This window comes from Lathamus discolor, chromosome Z, assembly GCF_037157495.1.
Source record: "Lathamus discolor isolate bLatDis1 chromosome Z, bLatDis1.hap1, whole genome shotgun sequence".
Taxonomy (NCBI): Eukaryota; Metazoa; Chordata; class Aves; order Psittaciformes; family Psittacidae; genus Lathamus; species Lathamus discolor.
The window spans coordinates 81,926,385-81,952,077 of NC_088909.1; the positions used below are offsets into that span (position 1 = coordinate 81,926,385).

The window sequence follows — 25,693 nt, forward strand, 5'->3', positions numbered from 1 at the left end:
TTTCATTATTAGTGAGTTTTAACTGCAGAGTGTGTGAGAATATCTATGCACAGATGTCTATGGTTCTATGATTCTATGTCTACAGAGACATTTAGGTGGCTTTTGCTCTTATCTGGGAGTGTGCTAGGAATGCAGTTCTGCAAAATAGGGATGTTTTGGTTGGTTTTTTTTTTCATAGTTCATAGGATGGAGAAAACTGAGACACTGCAGAATCATAGTAAGTGAAGGGTCAAGTATGAAGAGTTTACATGTAATTCAATCATGAATACACTGGTTATATATAATCTTACTGGTTTCAGTGTTGAAAATCTCACATGCTGACAGTAAAAGTTGCGGTTCAGTGTTTTGATGCAGCAAGATCATAATACTGAATGAAAACCATAATTGAAGCCATACTTCAGTTTTATTTCTGTCAGCTTAATTTGTTTGCTGAACAAATTAATTAGTCACTGAGTCTATGATTGAACAAGCTACTTAAATGTGTGCATAACATTAAACATATGTGCCTAGTGATGAAAGCTGGGCATGTGCTGTTCAGCTGAGTTAGGGCTGAAATTACTCCATCTATGCAATATCTTAATCCAGTGATTTACACTGGCAAGTGCAGCTTTTGTGTACAAATCTTTTTTATGTTAGCAAATATATAGATCTAGTTGATTCTGCCTTGGGGTACACTGTGGCTGATTTGACCTCTCAAATCCCTTACCACTCGTGTGTTCTAAGAGTTTAATAACAGGAAAATGTAAATGATGAAAAGCCAAGGTTCAAAAAAACTTAGGACGATTTGAAAGATGTCCTTCAGAATTTGCTATTCTATAATTACATTTAAATTATGGCATATCTATATGCTTACAATAAGCATCTACTTTTGAATTAGTGTTTGTAGTTACTACTCTGCTGTGTTTTTTGCAATACTTTTCTATTGTTGAGTGCCACAGAGTATGAAGGACCATAGAGGCATTTCTGTGGTTTTGTGACTTTATCTTGATTTTGCTGTATGCACATTCTTTAGAATGTGAACTGGTATCTCTTCCCTGTTTTGTCTGTATCTGCATAGTGCTGGCATACTGTTTGTGCTTTTTTGGCACAATTTTATTAATAGACTGAAGAGATGGCAATAGCTGTGTTCATCCTAGTGGCAACATCCTATCAGTCTTTCCACTCCTGGCTGCCTTCTTCACTTGGTCAGCATTCACTTAATTTCATGGCTGATTTAGCTAATGTGAAGGCAGCTGATCCTATTGCAAACTTTAGTTTTTGAAGAGGCAGGTTTTCTCCATGATAAAGCTCTAAGTCATTGCTTGGCTTTGTTCTTTCTCCCTGACAGACCATATACTGCTTGTGATTTTTTTTCTTGTAACCAGTAATTTCACAAAGCTAACAGTCATATGCAGTCCTCTTTCATTTATTATTTACTACAATATCCATTCTTTTCATTTATGTATTTTTTTTAAACAGGCATAATACACAGTGGGTTACTTACTGACTTTGGATTGATGTCAGTCATAGCTGTGGATCTGTAAAAACCACTTTGATTACACTAACTTCTTAAAAATGAATGGGAGGTCATGCACTATGAATCATCAGACAACAGGTATTCCTCATAGGTCTAGAATGATCAGTGGACAGCAGATTCCACCCTATCAAAGTTCATGCAGGAGCTCCCTGCCCATCTTCAAACAGCAGCACCCCAATCCCAACTATTGGAAACTTGTCTGCCAGCCTACACTTAAAGATGCCCTTTGGAGGAGGGGTAGCTCCTCAGAGCAACATCATTGACAGTACTATTCACCTTCCTGCTCTAAGTCCTAGGAAACAAGTGGTTACTGATAGGAAGCCTGTATTACAAGTCCCACAGCCCCCAGGACTGCCAGCCCCACAGTCTCTAAAGCCAGAACAGCAAGAATTTGGAAATGCATTTTCCCCATGCACAGGTGAAGGCAGGACTCCTTCTTCTATTGCTATTAGGAATAGCATTTTTTCTCCACTCTCATATACCCAAGTGTACGGTTTTAGGAGATGGAATCCAGTCTCTTCTTTACCACTCTTTTACTATAAAGGAAGAGATGCTGAAACAAAATGCTTTGCTATTTTCCATAAAAGTAATTCATAGTTCAGTTATTCTCAGGGGCTTTATATTACACAGCAGTTGCTCAGAATGCCTGAGCTGTCCTAAGATTCCTTATGGAGTGTAGTTTGCTTTGCTAACCTAATCTCTTGACTCAACAAAACCAGGTATTCATTTTATGTTCTGTGGCAGCAGAATTTTGTGAGTGCTGTCAGAAATGCTCCTTCTTGCATTCATGAACACAGCTTTCCACTGGTGACTAACAGTTGCTTACTGATGAAAGCAGCAATGTAGTCGTGCTTTACAGTGTGCTTAGGCTGGACAAGCTGTAAAGCACTTTGGAGCATGTCTTGACCATAGACTTGCAATCCAGGTTTAGGAACCGCTGTTCATGCTGTAGAAAATAATGATGCAAAACCCTCACAAAATTTGGAGATTTGCCCTCTGTGGGTAATTGCTTATGCATCAAATGAAAAAAATACTTGACTGTGTGCTCTTGGGTTTTTGAAGTCAATACAGAACTTCTAAGTTTTCAGCACTTCTTGGCTCTGGTCATGCTGGAGATGGGGATACTCTTCTGGTGGAGTTTTGGTATAATACTTTTGAAACTGAATGCACATAGACATGAGAATTTAGTTTATAGAAAAGAACTAAATAATTTACAATACCAAGAAAAGCTTGGGTTGATAATTCGAGTGAAAGTGCAGGAAGGGAGACATTTCCCATTTTATTACAAGTCTGTTGCTTCTCTCAGTTTTCTGTTTTTCTTCACTACTTACCTTTGAAAACTGTTACAAAGTCCCTCCCTCTTCAGAAACGCTTGCAGACTTGAAACCAGCATCATTTAGAACAAGTTGAAAGTTAACTGCATGCTTGAGTGCTCTGCTGAGTCAGACCAGGGGTAATACATATACATATTCATTGAGCGACCTCTGAGATCACCATCTGGTAATTGTTTCTGTCGTAGTTGCGAGTGTAATTCAGAGCATATGAGAGCTTTCTATCCCTCACTACAGATAGAGCCTGATTCCTGCTGTCTTCAAAATTACACGTCTAAAAGCAGGGAATCCATGCTGGGATATACGAAATCACTCTACATAACAGCTAATCCACCTGCAGTATGTGTTGCAGAGCATTACCACAGGGTGAACAGAGCATCACCAAGTTTTATGTCCTTGATTTGGGGTTTTTGATCTTCTGTGCCTGGCTGTTCTGTTCCTACCTGCTGTCATTTCTATCTTTCCTTCTTGGCCCTTAGCTCTCACAGATAGTCTGGTATTTTTTTGGACAGTGGTAGAGAATTCAGCTGAAGGGCTGACATTAGGGAAGTTTATGTATAAACAGTGATGGTTAGACAAGATACTGTAGATTTCAGGACTTGAGATTTGTGTTTCTGTGGATTTAGATTAGTAATTCATCATATTTTAAAGTTGTTTTTATTAGCAGGACCACTTACAGAGTTGAAGATTATGCATGTGGGAACATACCTACTATGGAATAGCTAAGTCTCTCATTCACTTGGTCATATCCAGATAAATTTTTAACTTGCTGTGCTGTGTAAAGCATGCATGTACACAAATAAGACTTTAAACTTTATAAAACTATTCATGTAGTTTATGCTTGTGCAGATTTCATATTTTGCCCTTTCCTAGTGGTGGGTACCTGGGGGGAAATGTCTTTTGGTAGGTACTTAATTTAGTTAAACCTTCATCTCTAGAAAGCAGTAGTTTTCCTTTTACAGTTGTCTGAGTATCAGTTACAGATGTTTGCATTATTCAGAGTTGGTTTTGTCTTTTTTTTTTTTGTCTTTTTTGAAACATTGGATAGCAGGTGTAGCAAGATATACAATAAAATGTCTTGGCGGTTTTGGAATAGTTTCCCCGCATTCTTTCAATAATGGATAAAACAGTTTAAAAAAAACCCCCAACAAACAGGAGTTTCAGTTTGGGATGGAGGAAATAGTATAATATTGTGGGGCAATCCAATTGTGTACTTTGTTTTTTACAGAGGTGGTGCAGAGTGCACAAAGGAGAACAGTGGTGTTGCTGCTTTGCATGAAGACTGTTTTTTATCTTGTATAATGTTACAAAGTTTGGAAGGAGATGATTTTTAGAAAGGGTACCACCCAAGTCACATTAATAGAAACTCTTGCACTTCTGTGCATGATGAAAACCTGAAGCACATTTTGCTGTTTTACTGACAGTATCTGCTGAGGTAAAAGTGAGCTAGAGACATGGGGCAGGAATGAGCAGAAAGGGGAAGAGGGTGAGAACAGTAAAGGAAGACAAGACCATAACCTGGACAGCACTGATCTTCAACTTCTCTCGTCAATGCAGACTTTTTGTGAGGAGTCTTCTAATGAAAAATAATACAATTTTAAAAATCCAGCTTTCTACTGAGTATTCTATTGGGAAGCTATTTAAAAAAAAAGGTGTTTAAATGTAAGTTCAAATCAGAACTGTGATCTAAGTGTAGCGATGTCCAAAAGTTATGTGTTCAAGGATTTATTACCAATATATCTGCACTTTATACACATCTGAATAGTATTTTGTTTTCTACAAAAAATAGTAGCTGTTCTCATCACTTGTCTTACTTATTCCTCTGTGCAGACAATGGACTTGTGAGTGTGAGCTGGACTGTTCAGGCATATCCTGAGTGTTCTCATGTCTCATGTAGTGATAAAAATCCTAAATCTTTCTGAAAACTACACATATTTTCTGAAAGGACTAATGTGTTTAACACCTGTTCTAGTGTCTTTTACTCAGTGAATGAAAACATGTTTTTGAAGTCCATCAAAAGGAATTAAAGATAAATAATTATCTACCAAATAAGCAACTACTTTCTAGTGTAGGTAGTTGTGGAAGATGGCTGTGGGAGTAGGTACTGCTGGTGGAGTTGGATCTTTGGTCTGAATCTCTTTGATCATCTGAAGATGCTTATGGCAATTCATTCAAAGTTTAGGAGGGGGGTTACCTGTCCTGTAAGACAATATATTATAGTCTTAAAGCAGCTTGGATTTGATGGATGAAGAATTTCTACTGTGACTGAAATTCCATGCTGAGGTGCTGATGGTGGAGGTGGTGTAGCTATTGCACCTCCAGCTGCTGTGCTCATAACCTGGTGGAGAGGTCCAAAAGGGACACTGGGGAGGAGAGAGGCAGCCTGTCAGCCTGGCTTTTGGTGTTCCTTATTGTGACCGTGCTTTCAGCTGGTATGTGTGCCAAGACTTTCTAGAAGTTGTGAGCAGCTCTCAGTCATGAGAGCTGTAGCCATCTCCTTGTATCCCCCGTTCTCCTTCCCATCTGGTAAGACTGCATACTTAGTGAGTTCAAGCCTGAGATACCAGTCTGGTGTTTTTTTCCACCCTGACTGCTCTACTAAAACCAGTGTAGTTAACATGTGGGTCCGTGACTAAGACAATGATACAGTTGTGAAGAGTTGACATGAAAATACTTGGAATGGGGCTCTTATTAATGAATATCTAGGTGCAAATTGGGCATTTGTTAGCAAGAAATGCAGAAACTTGTACAGGTAGACATGGATGCCTTTTGTTCTCCTTTCCAGGGTTATTGAAAAGACAGCAGTCATCTTCCATTTCAGTGCTTTCTGCGGTGTTAAACTTGTTTCTTGTGCAGTGAAAAGTCATTGCACATTTTATTTCCTATTTTCTTGCAAATGTGACTGTAAATTTTTTCTGGTAAAATGAATCAGTTACTTAACGTTCATGTGTAAGATGGGCATATTTCCTGTCGGAGACCATTAAGGCTCTTCCTTATCCTGGAAGTAGTTGACAGGCATTAAGTCTTGGGATTGGGGTTTATTAGGTTTATTATTTTTTTTTTCCACAGAGGCTCTGGGAGGAGCAGCAGCTCCAGTGCTGCTAAGCTGTGTGAGAACTGTGAACTCGGTCAGGGAGAATCATTTTGTTTCTAGTTGCCAAAAGAGCCGTGTTTCACTTTTGAACAATAACTGCACAGGTCTGTGAGGGGTGTTATGTGTAGAAGTGTTAATCAGTAAGCAACTTGAGCCACACTTGAAATCTCTTTAATATACTTACTTTGCTCTCTAGTGCTGTTGGGTTTCTGTGTCAGTTGGCACACTCTGAAAAAAGATGTTCATCAGTATTCCATGCAGTTCTTACACAGAAAGTTTAACTCAAGACTCAATTTCTTTTTCAGTTGTTTTCTATAATCAATTGTCAGCAGTCTTAAAGCCTGGTTATTGACGATGTTTAGGTACAGCAAAGCGATTAAGTGACAATGATCTTAGTTTTATCCAGCATGACACATATTCCAGCTTTGCGTATGCTTCAGTGGCCTTAGTATTCTTGAAAAACAGCACAGGATCCGTCAAAGCAAGGAAATCATTGTGGCTCTGGCACTTGTTGGGGAAATCCATTTTGAAGACAGTAGGTATGGGTCTTGGTGGATTCTTCTGATTGGTCTAGGACTTCCTAAAGGGCAGAGCTGAGAACATGAGACTCCCCATCTTTAATTCTGCAATTAATTTTAGGGGCTGAATGACCAGCAATCCTGGTCAGGTTTGAGAAGTTTCACTGTGGTTCTTGCTATGCTTCTCATAGAATGTACAAGAAGTTTACTTCATTTTTATGTAAAAGATGGTACATAAGTTCTTGTTGCAAGATATTCCTTTGGAATGCTTATTTCAGGTTTGGTGGCGTGGCTTTTTTTTTTTTTTTTTTTTTTAATTATTTTCTTTATTTCCCCTCCCCCCTCTCTGTCTGAACATTTTGGCTTTTTTTCCTGTCTATCATAAATGATGTTCAGCTGTTGAACACAAATGATGGAAGGCTGTGATTTACATTGACTTTGACTCTGTAGTTTTAGAGTCTTTATCTTAAGCATTCAGAATTTTGTTTAAGAACAAAATGTTTAAAAGAACAAAAATAGCTGGTGATACAAAAATACATGTTGGACTATGTACTATAAAGGCCCCAGGCAACTTACAAAAATTCCCTGAATAGTGTTAGGCTTAATGCCAAAAGGGATCTACTTTACACAGGAACTGTAAAATCCCTCAAGAGTATTAGGCATTTTGCCATCACTTAACATTGTGTGCTAAGAGTGTAATTTAACTTCTCTTGTACCAGGACTCATACCTTTATCCTCTGATTTGTGGGTGTGGACAGTGAGCTTGAAAATGAACTGCAGCTATCTGAAGGATATCTAAGGACATCTAAAGACAGTATAGCAAAGGAGCAGTTTTAAGTAAAGCTCATATTTTACGATTCTCTTAGACCAAATGTTATTTTTTCAGACTGAGGCAAATCAGTTGAAGGTGGTGGGGTATATTTACCAATAACTTTATGATGCCTGTTTTCACCATGATGACAGCCTGTTGTTGTCAATAGTATCTCCAGCTGGAAGGGTTCAAAGAAACCATGGACAAGCTGGGTGATGGAGGCTATACCAAGCTCATGACCTCATGGACGACCTCTGGTGAAGATCTCAGTATGCCTTTGAATGTCTTCCCCAGCAAAATTCCCAAAGGATGAAATCAAGGCAGATGGATTAAAGATTAAAGGATGCTTATGCATCCTAAAAGTCATCCTAAAAATGGCTAATGAGTTTTGTATCCTCCTTCAGGAAAATCTGATGCCTTGGGTCAAACCATCATAAATAAGCAAACCAGAACAAGCCAAAATACTGTATTTTCATTTTATTTTGTTTGAGTGCATGGTTTTTTAAATTTTATTACATCACCAGGAGGTGGCACTAACAAAATCTGTTTTCATATAGAGAGGTGCATGTTTCACCCCCCTTTTTATAGAGGATATTTGGGATAAGAACCCAGTTGAAATATGAAATTTCTGGATGTTTTGTACCTGAAAATTCTTAAAAACTTAATTGAAGCCACCTCTCCTTCTGAGTGAAGTAAGATTTGAGTATTTAGTCATGAATTTGCTTTGCCTCTATTCTCTTCATTTGCAAATTTTGGATAAGTCATTTTTACGTTTATACAGTGCTTTGAGATCTCCACCTGAAGTGCAGTTTATTGACACCAAACACAAAATTAATTTCTACGTGTGTACCTAGAGAGAGAAAATAGGTTGGTTGTGCCTTTACAAAAAATAACAGGGGGCCAAAGGGCACAGTTGGGTGTAGATGTGTGCAAATACTGAACTGCAGATGAGTTTGGCTCTTTTGCATATTACTCCTGTGTTCTTCTTAAACTATTTTGCCTTTCCTAGCAGTGCTATAACATGATATTCACCATGGTGATACATTCTTTTATTTGGTCCCCACCGCTGCAGACATGTTTGATGATGGTGAACAGGAAGCACACCAACTCCTTGCTTTGTTTCAGGTGCTCTCTTACCCCTCACAGACAGAAGACAACAAGAAGTAAAGCTTCTTTTCTGGTATCTACTCTATACATAAAGGGCAAAAATGGTCTTCATTTACTTTCATGGTCTTGCACAGTTATAAATACATGGAATAGTCCTGTGAGGAGCAGGGAGTTGGACTCAGTGATCTTTATGGGCCCCTTCCAAACTTCAGATATGCTGTGATTCTGTGATTCAGTAATTCCTCTATAAACGAAAATGGGAAGTGTCTGCACCAATTATTTTTTTTCTTTTCTATTCTACTTATGGCTGATCTTTCTGAAGCTGAATTTGATAATTAGTTTTCTCTGACTTCAAGGAAGCTAGGGAAACTCATATGATTTTTTTTTGAAAGACCATGCTTACGTGTTTGAATTTTGGCTTAGGTTGGTGTCTTGGGTTCAGCTGCTGGGCTTAAACCATGGCAGCTGGACCAAAAACCTGTTTTAAAATGTACCTATTTGTCCTGTTTCTAACAGGATTACAAGTAGCCTGCACATGTTCTTTTGTATCTGTTTCTGTACCATTTATTTCTCCAAGGGTAAATTTTGCCTTAGACCAGTGAAGGGTTTGCAAGTATCACACTTTATACTAGAATTAGTGGAGCATGTCCTTCATGGCTAGTTGTAAAAGTGCATGCCATCTTTACAGCAGACTTGAGATACCAGCTCAGTGTATATTGGGTGCAGCAGAAGGTGCACTGGGCAAGGAATGCAGAGATGCAGATGTGAAAACATGGCTCAATTGATTTTACTGTCAAAACTCGGTATTCACGTAAGCATGGCAGAATGTTGTTCTGGTCTTTGTTGTGGTACTTGCTGCTGGAGCTTATTGAAAGACCAGCCGGTAACTCAGAACCGTGCAGGCACTTGCTCACTTCCCTTTTCTTCTTCCCCCTGCTCCTGGAGGGGTGGGGAGGAGAATCAAAAGAAAGTAACTCCCACGGGTTGAGGTAAGAACAGCCCAGTAAATAAGGTATAACACAAACCACTGCTGCTGCCATCAGTAATAATAATGTTAAGGGAAATAACAACAGAAGAGAATACAACCACTGAGCACTCACTGATTGATACCCAGCCTGACCTGAGCAGCGATCTAGCCCTTCTGGGTTTACTGCCCCCAGTTTATATACTGGGCACAATGTGCTGTGGTATGGAATACCTCTTTGGCTAGTTTGGGCCAGGTGTCCTGTCTCTGCTTCCTCCGGGCTTTCCCTCCTCCCTGGCAGAGCATGAGGCTCACAAAGTCCTTGGTTGGAGTAAACGTTACTGAGCAACAACTGAAAACATCGGTGTTATCAGCGCTGTTCCCAGGCTGGAAGTCAAAAACACAGCGCTGCACCAGCTACTAATGAGAAAAATGACTGCTGAACCCAGGACAGTATCCACCTCTTATTCCATACCATTCATGTCATGGTCAGATCCCACATTTTTCAATATACCATCACTCTTGTCTCATGTGTACATACATATATGCATATATATATATATATATACACACACACACAAAGAGAGAGAGATATCATTCCTTAATGCATGGACCAGTCCCTATAAAGCTGCTGAGTTCATCTGGTGCGTGATGTCGGGCTCCATCTCTTGTAACAGTCTTTCAGAGCAGGACAGACGGTGTGCAGTGCTGGACTGTTGCCTGCTGATGACAACATGGAACTCATCTGGTTACTGCTGAGCTCATCTGGTTTTGTCAAAGTTCATTTGTTGTTGGGATGATGGTCGGAGGGAAGTCAGGGCCAGCCACTGGTGACATGAAGACATCTGGTTGGTGGGCTATAAAAGTGCTACATAGCAGGCAATAGAATATAATTCAGTTCATTGGCTGTTTTCTCCTAAAACCAAATCACCTTGAGGTACACATTGGACTTCCCATATCTTCCCGCATTACCCACCAAGTATATCTGGGTCCCTGAGCAAAAGCAATCCCACGGGTGGGTTGCCTTTACCTGAAGCAGGAATAACCTAGACTGTCTGGTTGCACTGTTGTGTCCTATTTTAGCTCTGTCTCCACCTGTTTTCATTCTTCCCATTTGTCTCTCTTCTCTGTTTGGGTTCATGGTGAAGAATTTATGTATTTTATATTTACCCAGTGACAGGCACAATCTGCAGCCTACTGCAGCTTCTGGGCATTATTGTAATGCAAGTCATAATGACAGTGATAAAAATATAATACATAGTGATGGGTGTGATATAAGTGTCTATAGTGACTAAGTAAATACAGGCATTATTCTCTCTTGAACAAATTTTAAATGGGATACTAACTGTAAGGTGCCACAACAAATGTACTGCTATGAAATGTTTACTGTAGTCTTTTAAGCTGTCGTAATATGAGCTGCAAGAGCCAAGAGTGTTTTTTACTTTATATCCTTCATGATAAGCTTGTTATGTAAATAGAATTATGACAAAATACTCACTACTGACTGCTGTAAATTTACCAGTGATTTTTGTTTGATAGTAAAGTGGTACTACTTCAGTTTCAGCAGAAATGTCTTTAGTTAGGGTGGCTCTTGGTGGAATTTTGATCTCCTAATCTGTTTTTGGAATTCGAATCTTAATTCAAGTCCAGGTATAATTCTGTTATTGATACTGCTCTTTGTCCAAGTTTAGCAAGTGCTTATGCAGTTTTGTTCGTTATAAGTACACATGCTGTTCTGGTGTCCTCAGCATAAAAAGGACAAGGAGCTGTTGGAACAAGTCCAGAGCAGGGCCACGAGGATGACCAGGGGATGGGAGCACCTCCCGTATGAAGACAGGCTGAGTAATTTGGGGCTGTTCAGCCTGGAGAAGAGAAGGCTGCGTGGGGACCTAATAGCAGCCTTCCAGTATCTGAAGGGGGCCTACAAGGATGCTGGGGAGGGACTCTTCGTCAGGGACTGTAGTGACAGGACAAGGGGTAATGGGTTGAAACTTATATCCAATCTGATCTTCCCCAGTATAAGGAAGAAACTCTTTAAGGGTTTTGAGGCACTGGAATGGGTTGCCCAAGGAAGTTGTGAATGCTCCATGCCTGGCAGTGCTCAAGGCCAGGTTGGAGAGAGCCTTGGGTGACATGATTTAGTGTGAGGTGTCCCTGCCCATGGCAGGGAGGTTGGAACTTGATCTTAAGGTCCTTTCCAACCCTAAACTTATATGATTAATATTGGGCTCAGTTCTTGTGTTGGTTTGTAAATCCATTTTCATAGATTGGGTCTGAATATTATGTAGTTTGAAGGACCTATTTAGAATTATGGATTTTCTTATCATTGTGCATTGACATTTAAATTGGAAAAAATAAGAATGCGTTTTTCTGGTGGGTGGTTTTTTTTTGTTGTTGTTGTTTTTTTGTTTTGTTTTGTTTTCTTTTCTTTTTTTGAGGGCAATTGGCTGAAGTATTCTCTTCAAACCTAAAACAAAATACACAGATCTTCCTCCCAGGAGATGGAAAGGACACTCCTTAGGACACTCCTTTGTGTGCATCCTGTAGAAGATGTGCACACTCAACTATGGTAGTAGGAAAGTGGACTGAGGAGTGTCTTTTTTCTAAAACCCTGCATTACTTTAGAACAGGAAAAACAAGCTGTTAAATAAAAAGATGTGGAAGACTGGCAAAACACCTGATTTTTCCAACTGCAAGCATTTTTCAAATACTGTTTTATATATTTCTAAGAAAAAAATGAGTATCAGTATTTTCAGTTGTTTATACCTAATACTTGGTTGCAAAGGTTGCAATGTGAAGTTCAGATGACTTCATTAAAATAACTGAATTGCTGCTCCTAATGCAGTATGATAAAATTTAGGGTGTGATCCTCAGCAGTTTTCGTCCATTTCTCTGGTCAGTATTCTAATTCTTTACAGTATTTCTGCTTATTATCTGTTTACATAGATATGTACACATCCTAAATTTATATGCTCGTGACTAATGCAACACAAATTCAAAATATGAGATGCAAACCTACTTTATTCTTATGTACAAGTGAATCAAATAGTGTAGCTGTCTAACTTGTGACCAGAAAAGTACTGGCCAGTGATTTCTGCTGTTTGCTTCTGGTAATACTCTCATCACCAATGCAAAGAAACAGTGAACTGGCTTTTGTATTGCAGTAGGACATTATGCCAAAGTTTGTTGTTTTTTTTTTGTTAAAGACATATCTGTATTGTATTCATGTCTGTTAGCTTTTGTGGAAAACTGCCATTTCTTTCCCTGATCTCCAGTTTTGCTGCTTTCTCACTAGCAATTCCTCTGAGTCACTGCTAATCTGGGTCACTGCCAAAATCTGCTGCTATTACTGTACAGAAAATTTACAGCTGAAATTACAGAGGTGTCTTAATGTCTGCACAGTGTCTGCGGCCATACTTCTCAATTACCTGTCATACGCCTTCAGTATGTGTCTTTTTGTCTGAAACATACCTGGTCTATAAATATTAACAAACATTTCCTGGATGCTGCTGAGCCTCTTCCCTCTTCAAAATTTTACAACATGATTCTTTGCATTAGCCCTGTACTTGTATGTAGAGGGTGAATTCCTGGCAATGATGAAGAGTAGCACATTCTAAATTGGTGCCTGTGGCAGGCGTAATAACTCAGTAAAGATACAGGTTAAGAGTTGTTATTTCTCCAAACTGGTAGCATATGTCAGAAGCTCCTTTGGGAAGGTGGTCCTTTAACAGGTACCATGAAATGGTGGAGGGCAGTGATGGGTGTAACTCTTGCTTTCCGTCTCTTGATGATTGTGGTTTTGCTTCCAGTCTATATTCTCCTGTCCTCATTGTGGTCTGGTTATTTCCCCATCATGCCTTTTATTTTTAGATTTTTCAAAGCACTGCTCAAATCCTCTCTCAGTCTCCAGTGTCTTCGTAAAGGGATGAAGAGCAACTGTGACAGCGCTCACAATGAAGTGCTAGTGTTAAAAATACACGCTTTACATGCAGCTACAGAAAGACATAGATAGAGAGCAGGTAGAGTTGCAGTGTGAAACATCTGCTGTGAATAATCAAAATGTCCTTGCATGAGAGCACAGCAAGGTAATATGTGGTGGGGCTTTTTTTCATGTAGATTTCCTTTATTACTTTGCTTTTTAATTCTGATAAGACCAATGCTGATTGAAATTCATTTGAATGTCAGAGCTGATAGCATGTGAAGGGATACCTGCGGGAGGAAGAACAAAGCGTATGTACCCATGTGTACTTAAACCACAATGTAATTCTGCTAATTGCCCTGCTACACGCCAAAGGGAACACCAAGGCCCAAATCTGTGTAAATGACATTCAGGTTATTTGAGAAGTTTTGCAAAGCTGTACTTCGCAAGGGAGACACGGGGAAGCATGGTGCCTCAATGTTCGCAGGTTTCACCAGGAAGATGCAGTGTTGCTTTGCTTTCTTTTCTGTGCTTCATTTTCTTTATTTTTACTTCACTATTGTCTGCCTTTGTCTATACCAAACACTGGCATCAGTCTTCTTGAGCTGTTTATCGTCCTGTGGTTGAAACACTGAGAAGAGCATAACTGAAGTAGTCGGGTACCAATTGTGTCTTATGTTTGCTTCTCTGTAATACAAATTATGATTGTCTTATGGTCTCATATGTGAAAGGGGAAGACAGACTGCTGAAAACAAAATTTCTAGCCGTGAGTTACTGCACTCTGATCCTCTGTAGCCTTCAGAGATAAGGGATGACAGTTTCTATATGGAAGCTGAGTAAAGGAAAGGCAGTGAAACAGGCAAGAAAATGAAACATTGCAAGAGCAATTGCAGAATGCAGCTGAGACACCCTGATCTTGGTTTTCTTACAATGACAGCTGATAAACATGAGCAACTTTTGGGGAAAAAAAATCCCCAAAACATTAAAGCACTGTGCAAACATTTAGCCGTATAATTAGTTTGCATAATTGTATATAGAAACAAAATGATCTGTTTTGCTATTGCTGGCACCATGCAAAACTGTATAAAGGTCTGCACAGCTTTTTCAGTTCTTAAACGTGTAACGATCAGTTCATTGTTAGCTACAATGGAAAGAAGATTTTGTGAATACCAGCTTTTGAGTTTTTAGGTAAAGTAATTAGGAATAAACTCATCAAAACAAGGTTTGCAGCTGAAGCACATTTTTAAGCAGGTTTCACATTTATCCAGTGTCTGCAGATGGTTTAACATATATGCTTTCTCAGTCTAGACAGTATTCTGAACAGTGCTGACGTTTGCTTGCAAGAGCTAGAACCAAGGAAAAAGCTGTTTTTCTTTTGACTCGAGTTTTGAGCCTGTTTTGTTTACCAGTGGCATATCTACAGTGGTGTAAGGTGCCCCAGGGCTGCATGTCCCTGGTGAGTCTAGACCCATTCTGTTTACACAAGTGGCTCACTACGCCAAGACCACTCACACATTCCCCTTATGTTTTGCTTCTTGATAGCAAGTAGTGGAAGAGCCCGAGTAAGCTGGCAAATACCGAGTGTCAGTTCAAAGTACCCTTGCCAGTCCCTCTTAGTTGAGTTTGAAAAGAAAATGTACATGGGTACATTTATAAACAGCTCTGTGACTGAAAAATGTTAATAAATGTCAAGTCATTAATGCTATTTGGGGCATGCAATGCCTTCTATCACTCCTTTCTGTAATGAGTAACTCAGCAGAATCATCAAGAAAAAGATGTGTGTGAAACTATGTATTTTCAGGGAAAAGATACAGGTTTGACCTAATATTTTACTGTGCTGAATATTTTGAATGTGATCCTCAATTTTTTTTTATCCCATTTAATGTTTATAAAAATTGCCTTTTATTGAGAGGTGTTGGTTTAGAAACAGAATTAGGAGAGTTTGAGACTACAAGAAAAATATATTCCCATTCTTGACTAATAAAAACGTTCTCAAGTGCTACAGCAGTTAACCTTATTTTGTGCAGTCATACATCAAACATTAGGACATGGATTCAGTGCAAACAAACAAAAAAATAACTGTTAATCTTTCGTTTTGTGTTTCTTTTTATAGGTTAGGGGATTCTGGTTCAAGAAAGATGCTGAATTCCTTAGTCTCTGTGCACACTTAAGAAAGTTTGTAGTATGTTAAATCAGAAAGAACAAATCCACATTGATTAGATTAAAAAAAAATAAAAAATTCTGCAAAACAAGAACAAATATTCGTGAGCAGATTCTTTCCACATGATTGCTCTTGTCATGAATTCCTTCACCATATGCTAACCTATAAGTTCATTAATAGTCAAACTGAATTGTTTAAATAGTTCTTCACCCACAGGTCACTAAAATGAGTCTTTTAAATTAGATGCTTTTCAATTTTGCGAGGGCTTTTTTAAACCAGACTCAAACATAGTGATAATAATTCTGTTTTTTCATTTGTGACTACCTAGTATGATATAGCTAGACTAAGATTTTTTGTCTTTTAGAAAAATCATGGAGAAAGAGATGATTTTGTAAGGGTTGCAAACAAGAAACCAGGGAGTAAGTTACAATCCTAACAAAGCGTGTCTGTCTGTGTTTCTTTAATGTAGAAAGCTTGGTTGTAGCTATTGAGATTAATGTCATTTAGCTATTTAGGTTAATAAACTGTATAGGTTTGCTCTGATCACAGCTATAGTTCAGTCCCATAACTACTTAAGAATTTACACACCTTTACTGATGTGAGATAGCCTGTTCCAGAAGATTTACTTCACTGCACATGGTCAAGCTGTTGGGCATTCATCCATTTGGCTGATCACATTGTACCCTTTCAAACTATCACAGAGATTGCATAGCAGGTTCGATGAAACACCATACTTTAGCCTATTGAAAACTCTAGAAATACTTGTTTTTTCTTGCCCTTCGGCTGCAGCCTTTTGGAAAGACATGGTGTCACTCTACTCAGAACATTACAAGATTAGAAGGGTAGAAAACAAGGAGATAAAAATGTAGCAATGAAGACTTCAGACTTTATAGGTGCCTTCTTATGAATTGTTAATTTAGGAATTTGCAAAGTTAAATGCACACGGATAGCTGTACTATTGTTCATGTAGGTATACAATAGGTGGTGAAACATGCTTATCTGTGATGATTTAGTTTCACATGTATTCTTGGTAGTACGCGGGTAGAGTACCTAAAGAGAAAAAAAGATATGTTAGTATAGCAGATATTTGTTATGTGAGGCTATGATTGTGTTGCAATTCTTGTGGAATGAGGTTAAAACAACAACCCAATAACTTGTTTTCAAAGCTAGTTTTATGAAAACTTTGCTTTTATTAACATGAGGCAAAGATCAGACCTGAAACTGACTAGTACCTATTTTGGACCAGAAATTAAAAGGTCTATTGAGTAGGTAACTCAGTGGAGCAAAACTTTGCTTCATATAAAGTATGTGGGTAGGATTTAAGACATTTTTATTTAGTATTGCAGGAAATGCTGCTGATTTTCAAATTTCAGCACCTGACTTGTAACATGGAATTGTAAAAAAGCCTACAGCTTCATTTTAGCTGACAAATTTCTAGTGTTTCCAACAGTTAGGCCTGTTGAAACTGTCTCAGGATATATGCTTTTGGACTTTTTACCTAGAAAACTAGGTAGGAGTTGTCTTGCATGTTAGGCAGAAGGAACAGGGCAGTCTCGGTTGCTAAGCTTCTTTTCTGATCCTGAGGCCAGTCAGGAAGAGCTAACAAAAGGAAAGATACCTACTTGATGTATGTAACTAGTACTTTCGTACATTTATATGGAAGTAAAGCCAGACCTAAGGAGAGGGTCTTTGAGCAATTGTTGGAAGTTTTATATAAAATTTACTTGCTGGCTTACATTTCTCTGTGACCATCCGTATTCCTATGAGATAGTTATTATTCTGGGCTTCTCCCCTCACTTCCTAGCTTTTACCTGTCTTGTATGAGATAGGTTGTCACCTTACAGCCTGGTGCATAGCTGATGTCCTCTTGGAGCAACTGCAAGGGCAGGCTGTGGTTGGTGTCCTCCTCTCAGTCATGGGGGAAGAGCAATTTATGTCACAGCTTTTCATGCCACCACTGCATTTGTCCCACTGCCCAGATTATACAGAGAGGAGCTATTGTTCCTCTGCCTGTCTCTTTCAGGGCATCTTGGGTAGGTAAATCCTCCTGTACAACCAAGTCATATTGGCCTGAGAAGAGCAGGTGAAGGAACTGTGGTGCTTTAGCCAACATAATTTCTGGAAAGGGTGTGCATGAGGAAATGGCATCACCTCTGTGGTGCCTGCAACACTTAGCTCAGTTTGCAATTTTGGCTGAGCCTTCGGGATTCCTCTTTGGTTGGATTTCTCTGGCAGAAATATCTTTTTGAACAAACACCTGCTGATTTAAAAGGCAACAACTGTTGTGTAATGAAACAGAATTTGACCTTCAGAGAATTATTCAAAGTATTCATATTCAAAGTTCTTGCTGTTGTTTGAAAAACAGGTTACAAAACTAGTGACTTTCCTGAAAATGCAAGCCTTGTTAAATCCTACAACTACATTATTTGGACAGGAAACTGAATGTTTAATACCTATCAAATGTTTATTTTTCCTTTTTCTCATGTTTTTTAAAGTAAGATTTTAAAACAATGGTGAATCATTCCTCTTTTCAAAATGGACTCTGATGATGCTTTTAGAAGTAAGTTCAAAGTCTGGAGTGATGCCTAAGTCCAGACATCACTGGGAAGGGCTTCCTCTCCCTTACCCTCCCTACCAGTGAACAGGTTCCCCACACATTTGCCTCTCCCAGAGAAGTCTCCGGACTTTTCTTTGTGTTTCCTCCACATCTAGAGTTCTGGTCCAGCTGGCTGGAGTTACCTTTATAGCAGCCCATGTGGTCCCCTGCTTAGCATTTTTTACTAGAGGGCGTTGATAACACAAAAATGACAACACACCAATGTTTTGGCTCTTGGTGAGCACCACTTGCACAGTGTCAAGGCTTTCCACCACCTCACCATCACAACAAAAAAAAAAAAGCCAGTAGGTTGGGATGAGCAAGAGTCTGGGAGGAGACACAAACTTCCCAAAGGGCTATTCCATGCTGTTTGAAGTCACGCTGAGGGAACGGAGGAGGATGCGGGGACATTTGTGGTGTTGGCATTTGTCTTTCTGAGCAACTACTAAATACACTGAGGCCCTGCTGTCCAGGAAGTGGCTGGATACCTGTCTCCTGATGGGAAGTAGTGAGTACGTTCCTTATTTTGTTTTGCCTCTGTGTGCAGCTTTTGCTTTTCTTATTAAACTGTTATTATCTTGGCTGAGGAGCTTTTCCATCTTATTTCTTCCCCCTGTTGACAGGGGTGGGGGAGAAGGAGGTTCGGACTTGATTCTTGAATATTGCATGAGGAAGAGGAGCTGGTCATGTAAGAGGAAAAATACTATAATCATTATTCTGGTTATTGTCTTCAATTGCGAGCACTTCAACTTCTCCTGAGGGCTATTTTAATCTTCTGGAGTCTTTTGGAAGTGGAATGTGTCGTGTTTTGTATCTTTAGCATGCAGTGCACATCAGAAGTACTTCAAAAGCAAACATGGTTTTTTTCAACATAGAATTTTACAAACTGTAAAATGGAGTGTGGGTTTTGATGATAGTGAAATACAGCTACAGCTGACTGTAAGAGATGCTGATTTATATCCAATTCACATTAATGTCAGGGAATTGCAATCCCTGAGTTGCAGGGAATTGAATCCCTGCAATTTAATGAAAATCATACCAGAATATGAAAGAAACACACATAAATGGTATGAAGAAGAGTACATGAACACCTGCATATGATAGAAGCTTGAAAAATTACATAAACAGCTCATAAGACCAATTTTTTTCATAAAAATTACTTACGTGCTTGGGAATTTAACTTCACTTAAAGTCAATAGGGTGAAGTCCTCAAAAATCCCATAATCAGTTTTGAACATTTTTCTTTTACCTGTATATCACATTCTCTGTCAAACTGATGTAGAGATAGATATCACTTGATTTTATTTTTTTTTTTAGGGGGAAAAAGGAGAGATACACAGGATAACCAGCTTCTTAAAAAGATTTCAGCATCCTTCAAGACATTTGTGTGGGTTTCACCCTTTAACAAAGGTATTTCAGCCCAGCAGAGCATGCACACGTTTTCCCTTTTTACACCTTTGTCCATGAACTCTTCTTTCCGCCCTTCAGACGGCCCTTGCAGACACGCACACACACCGTTGCGTTGGTATGCCAGTGTGGTTTCCTGTGTCTTTGCATCAGACCTTACTCAGTAGCCAACTTTGGATGCCAAACCCTGCCAGCACAGCAGCCTCTTCTTCACAAAGTAATAGCTGTGGTTAAAATGTCATTCTCCATAAACCAATTTTGGCAAGGATGACGGCTAAGGGCAGGAGCTGGAGTTGTCTTTACTTGGCCTAAGCTATTCAAGTGGCCTTAATCCTCCCTCTTATTACCCTGTCTTTGTGGAAGGTAGATGGACTCACTTTACCAAGACAGAATGAGTTTTTTTGGGGTATTTTTTTGCCTTTTCTTTCTGGTCAGACCAACAAAAGACCTGGGAAATTCCAATTAATTAGCATGCCTTGGGGTAATGAAAGAAAAAAGTTGAAAGGAAAATATCTAAAGCCTTGAGAGGAGTGGAAGCATCTAGTGACAATACAGATTTTGAGTACTTGTGGTTGTTTCTATCATTTTCCCAGGGTTTGCCTGTCATTGACCTGAAGAAATAAGGTGGAATGACAAGTGGAAGGTTTTGTTTGGACCATGATGTAATAACATTTCAGCTTTTAAGAAATCTGAATAGATTATAATGTGAAGAATGTTGATAGTAGCCTGCTCTAGAAGTCAGCTTAAATAACAAGAACAGCTGTCATTTTATTAGTGCAATGCACCTTACTGACTATATATGTTTCATACAACAAGATTGCATATGAAGATAGTGGTAAATATTACCAGAGATGTGTGGTAATCATGCAGGTGGACTTTTAAGGAGTAATTTCTACATCTGGAAAGTGTTCTAAAGTGCTCTCAGGTAATCTTTTATCCTGAATTGAGAAAATGCATGCTCTGCATAAGTAAGTAAACATTTATAGTAGAAAAAATGTTCTCTGAACTACAGAAGTTTAGTTTTATGTGTTGCACTTGGCTTTTGGCCTCTATATCTTTGCAGCTCTTAGTTTAATTGATCTTTATGCTTCCGTAAGAATGTGACTTTCTGACTTTCTCATCTTTAGGACTTTTCACAAAACAGACACAGCTACTGAATCAAAGGTATGTTTCAGTTGATTGTTGTAAAGGTGAAACAAACAGAGATCAGTGTGGGAACATTTTAAATGATGAAAATAGCATGTGTCAAAACCAAGTTCTTTTTCTTGAAAGGGACTTTTGTTTCAGGAAAAAAAAAAAACCAACCAAAAACCAAAACCAAGCCAACAAAAAACCAACAACCTTTCCATTGTGTCTGGAATAAGATTTGCATAATGCTTTGAGATACTGCTGCTGTAGCAATTCATTTGTTGATAGTGTTTGATAGACATGCTTGAAATGTATATATCAGTTAACAAGATTGTAACTTGAAAAGACATTTGTTTTTTACTGAAAAGTTTTTTTGAGGTGATAAAACATACTGGAATTTAATGAAGCATGAAACTTTTAAATGAACCATGAAAGCAATAGTTAAACTAATTAACTGAGCATAAATCCTCTTAGAATACATACGTTATGTGGGCTTTATGCTTGTTATTTCTGCCTGGTTAAACTGACAACTAGGATAACATACTCATATTATCTTTCAGTAGAAAAAGCATTTTCAGTATTTTGGTTTTAGTTCAAGGAAAAAGAGAAAATTGTTTGTTTGTACTGCTCAGAATCTCAGGAACAAAGCAGTTGTAAAAATTACCCTTTAGTATCCTTGAGCAGTGGACTTTTATCTGGGAAACAAAAACGTACTGAATATGATTGTAAGTTACTCACATTCCTGCTTGCATACTGCAAGAGCCAGTTTCTGTAGTTCTTTCCATGTTAACATTTGCCACCTATTCTTAATTAGTATCACTATTCAACAGGTTGGCATTTAATCTTTTTTCCTGCTTGCACAAGCAACACTGAATGCTTGAGCATTTGACTTTCTTCAGGGAGGAAAGATCCTTTTCTGAAAAGTGGTGTCAAATACCTTGGCTTATCTGTAAAGATTTAGAAAGAGACCCTCATATGGGATTATAGTTTAACACTGAACAAAGCCTTTATTGCATGGGTTTTTTTTTTTTGATGAACAGGTGTCTCCTGCTGGATCATGACATACAATGCAGTCTGGCACTGATGTGTTATGGTGCAAAGGCTGAGACCTGGCTCATCCTGGGGGTAGGAGGCAACCTCTTTGCTCTTCTATCCTCTGCTCAGGACTCCTGCACAACTGGTGGCAGATTTTACTAGCAGGGGGTTGTCACAGATCATTGGAGTTATGGCAACCTAACCCTGCTGAGAATCTGTCCCCTTACTCCTGGTTCTCTGTTGGATGAAGCTAGCATCCCTGTGTCTAGGTGGGTAAAGGAGACAAAAGATCTTATCGTCTCTTTGCCTGGGGTCTGGATGAAGGAAAGAGTCCGCATCTTTCTTCCCAAGGTTACTTACTGCCCATGCAACCGGGCTGACAGGAGAAGCAAGTGTAAGATGTGCACAGGGAAGGCTGTCCCTGTGTTAGTAGTCCAATGAACAGCAAGAAATCACAGATTATTCTGTGAACAGGGAGTACATTGCTGTGCTGCCTTGCTTTGGTACATGGAACCATGAAGTCTTTTCAGTAATGGATCTGCATGTGCCTACGGTTACAGATAACAAAGCTTCTGTGTGGCATTTTCTGAAAGATTAAAGATGTTGAAATAACAGAAATTATCAGATCTGAACATCTTTTAATTACAATTGAGGGAAAAAACCTGTAGGAATTACTGGAAAAAATGCCATGTATGTATTTCTAACATGAAGAAAAGCATAGATGTGCAGCGCAAATTGAACAGTACTAGAAGCTGTGGGAGATAAAGTATTATGAAATACACAGAATTATTATTCTAAAGTGTTTCCTTTGCTTGCTGTTTTGCATTGCAGTCAGGTGGTATCAGCAAAGAAGTATTCCATCAACACTGCCAGAATCGGTACACTTTTTTCACAGTTGAATGCAACACCATTTAATGGGCAACATGTTTCCCTGTAGATTTCATTTGAGTCCTACCATTCGTAATGTATGAGGAAGTTTTAACAATATTATTTTTTGTTTTGCCCCTCAAGTAATGCCACTTGCAAGTCAGTTGAAATAAGAGTCTGTGCTCTCACACGTATACAGATGTATGCTCTGTGTTCATTTTAGTCAAACAGTATTTTCCCAATGTCACTGGAAATGGAAGGTCTTATCTCTAATTCCAATACAATTATTTTCTGTTCTTTCAAGTATCTGTATTTTTCCATTTTGACTGTAATAACAATTTTTTCTCTGTCAGTATTGTAATAGTATTTTGAGGAGCTGGCCAATACTGAAATTTGAAACATGAAACTTTTTTTTCCACCTGATATTATAGAATCATAGAATCATGGAATAGTTAGGGTTGGAAAGGACCTTAAGTTCCAACCCCCTGGCATGAGGAGGGACACCTCAGATTAGACTGTGTCGCCCAAGGCTCTGTCCAACCTGGCCTTGAACACTGCCAGGGATAGACCATTTACCACTTCGTTGGGCAACCTGTTCCAGTGCCTCACCACCCTCACAGTAAAGAACTTCATTGTTATATATATACTTCTCCTGTTATAAGTTTGAACCCATTGCCCCTTGTCCTATCACTACAGTCCCTGACGAAGAGTCCCTCTTTAGATACAGGAAGGCCACTATGAGGTCTCCATGCAGCTCCGCTTCTCCGCGCTGAACAGCCCCAACTTCCTTAGCCTGTATTTGTATGTTTCTTCATCTGCCTTATGCATTATTTGACATTGGGTTAATATAGCGTGATATATGACATTACTGGCAGTGTTTCTCTTGTTTCTTGCCAGTTATTTGAGAAGAATATGGAGCCTGCTCATTGTATTACTTTTTCAGAAATACAAACTAAATGGTCAGGTTAAGTTTTGTAGTTAGAAACTCACCAGAAGCTCATATGAGTAACTAAGACTGTGGAGTAGTGGTAGCATAAACCAGAGATGAAAAGCTGTATGTTTTCTACAGTAGAAGAGCAAATACTCTGTATTATCCTAACAAGGACAAAAACAAAGTCAGCTGATGTCACTGATAACAAATAAGGAGTTACCCATTGCAGCTAAAACATTTATATTTTAATTCAGTTAAACATTTACTGGTCTGTGCAGTAGTTAACTGATAACTTCTTTTTATGCAAAATAAGAAAACAAAGTAGCTTTCAGAGTAGCTTTTTAATAAGTGGGAGGCATTTCTAATATGAATAAAACTGTTTCAAAATTAACATGATATTGTAAATGTCTACAGATATAATTGAAAATCTTTGTTTTACAGTGTGTGTTTTCTCCTGGAAGTTTCTTGAACCAGGATGTTTCATAATATATTCTTAGTTTAGTCATTACTAGACCACTGATTTCATTTGTTTACATTTAGTGGTTAAAGTGTTCCATAGAAGTCGGTGATCTCATTGCTGTCTGCTTTAAACCAGCTAAGTTAATCACCTGTGAGGTATTGTTTTCACCAGTCAGTTCTGGATAATTTTTTACCTTAGTTCCACTTGAAGGGAGACATTGTTTTTCATTGTGCTTTGTCAGTCTCTTTTGTCTCACAATAGAGTTGCTGAAAGTACATGCTTGATTACTTCATACAATGAATAAATAGCAAATAGCACTGGAAATTAGTGCTAGCTAATTTACCGAGTACACTCTGATAGTGAAAAACTGCCTTTCCAAGATTCAAAGCATGGAGAGATTTTAAAGTGCATACATAGTATTTTCCCATAATACAACGTGGTCGTATAATCCTGTTTAGTGTATTTCCTCCAGATTATTTTTCTTGATTGTAAAGATTGAGTCTCTGTGAACAGTTAAGGACATGGGAATTGCTGATACTAGTAGGTTAATGGTCTAACTCACTGTTCAGAGTGGACAATTCCAGAGGCTTTGGAGGAAATTTCTGACTAACAAGGCATTGCTAATTCTAAGTGTTAAGAAAATCATGAGATGGTAACAATATAGTTAAAACCAGTGAGGTTTTAGGATCTCAGTTTCAGAATTTTTTCTCTAGCTAGAAAGCCTTGATTTTTTAAAATTGTATTTTCTAAGGAAATAAAGGCAAAGTGTAGTTTATTGTGTGGTGTGGTTAGTTGAGAAACTATCATATTTGATAAAAATGATAATCTGACATATTTATTGAGCCATAGTTTAGTAATTTACTTGCACCCTGAAAAATTCCAGATTGCATGCTGTCCAAAAATTGCTCATAACTAATGTAGTTTTGACCTATTTTCTTTTTTTTTTTTTTTTTTTTTTTTTTTTGTGAAGCCCACCTGCAAGCCTCAAGGTCTTACATCAAAGACTTGGGCTCAGGGGATGTTACCAACGTGAAGAATTTCAGATTCCCAAATAGGCAAAGACTTTGGCTGATCCTGTAATAGAGGCAACTGCCAGTCTTCTCCAGCTCATAGAATCATAGAGGGGTTAGGGTTGGAAAGGATCTTAAGACCACCAAATTACAACCCCCTGCTGCAGGCAGGGATGCCTCACCATAGACCATGTTAGCCAAAGCTCTGTCCAGCTTGGCCTTGAACACTGGCAAGGATAGAGCATTTACCACTTCTTTGGGCAACCTGTTCCAGTGCCTCGCCACCCTCAGAGTAAAGAACTTCCCCTTTTTAAAGTTTTAACCCGTTACCCCTTGTCCTGTCACTACAGTCCCTGATGAAGAGTCCCTCCCCAGCATCCCTATAGGCCCCCTTCAGGTACTGGAAGGCTGCTATGAGGTCTCCATGCAGCTTCTGTTCTCCAGGCTGAACAGCCCCAACTTTCTCAGCCTGTCTTCATACAGGAGGTGCTCCAGTCCCCTGATCACCCTCGTGGGCCTCCTCTGGGCTTGCTGCAACAGTAAATGGGGGTTTGAATTTGAAATTGAAAATGGGGGTTATATTTTCCTTTTTCCAGTTGTTGGGAACACCACCTGACTTTTCAAATATGATGGCTTAGCAACTTCATTTGCCAGCTCCTTCAGGACCTGTGGAATTTCATCAGATCCCATAGGCTTGTGCACATTCAGGTTCCTAAGATGATCTTGGACCTGATCCTCTCCTACAGTGGGTATAATTTCTTCACTCAATTCTGCCTTTTACCCCTGCCTTGTTTGAAGCCACAGTTTAACACACTTAAAAGAGGGTTTCAAAGGGTCT

The 25,693-nt window shown here is 38.9% G+C and overlaps 1 protein-coding gene across 1 annotated transcript in view; it reads left to right on the forward strand.

Moving 5' to 3' along the window:
* Positions 1 to 1,554: 1,554 nt before the first annotated feature.
* The window catches only part of GLIS3 (GLIS family zinc finger 3), a 144,606-nt gene continuing 120,467 nt past the window's right edge, over positions 1,555 to 25,693 (forward strand). Inside the window, 2 exon segments of the mRNA XM_065663099.1 lie at positions 1,555 to 1,638; positions 1,640 to 1,940. Coding sequence (XP_065519171.1) covers positions 1,555 to 1,638; positions 1,640 to 1,940 — 385 coding nt within the window.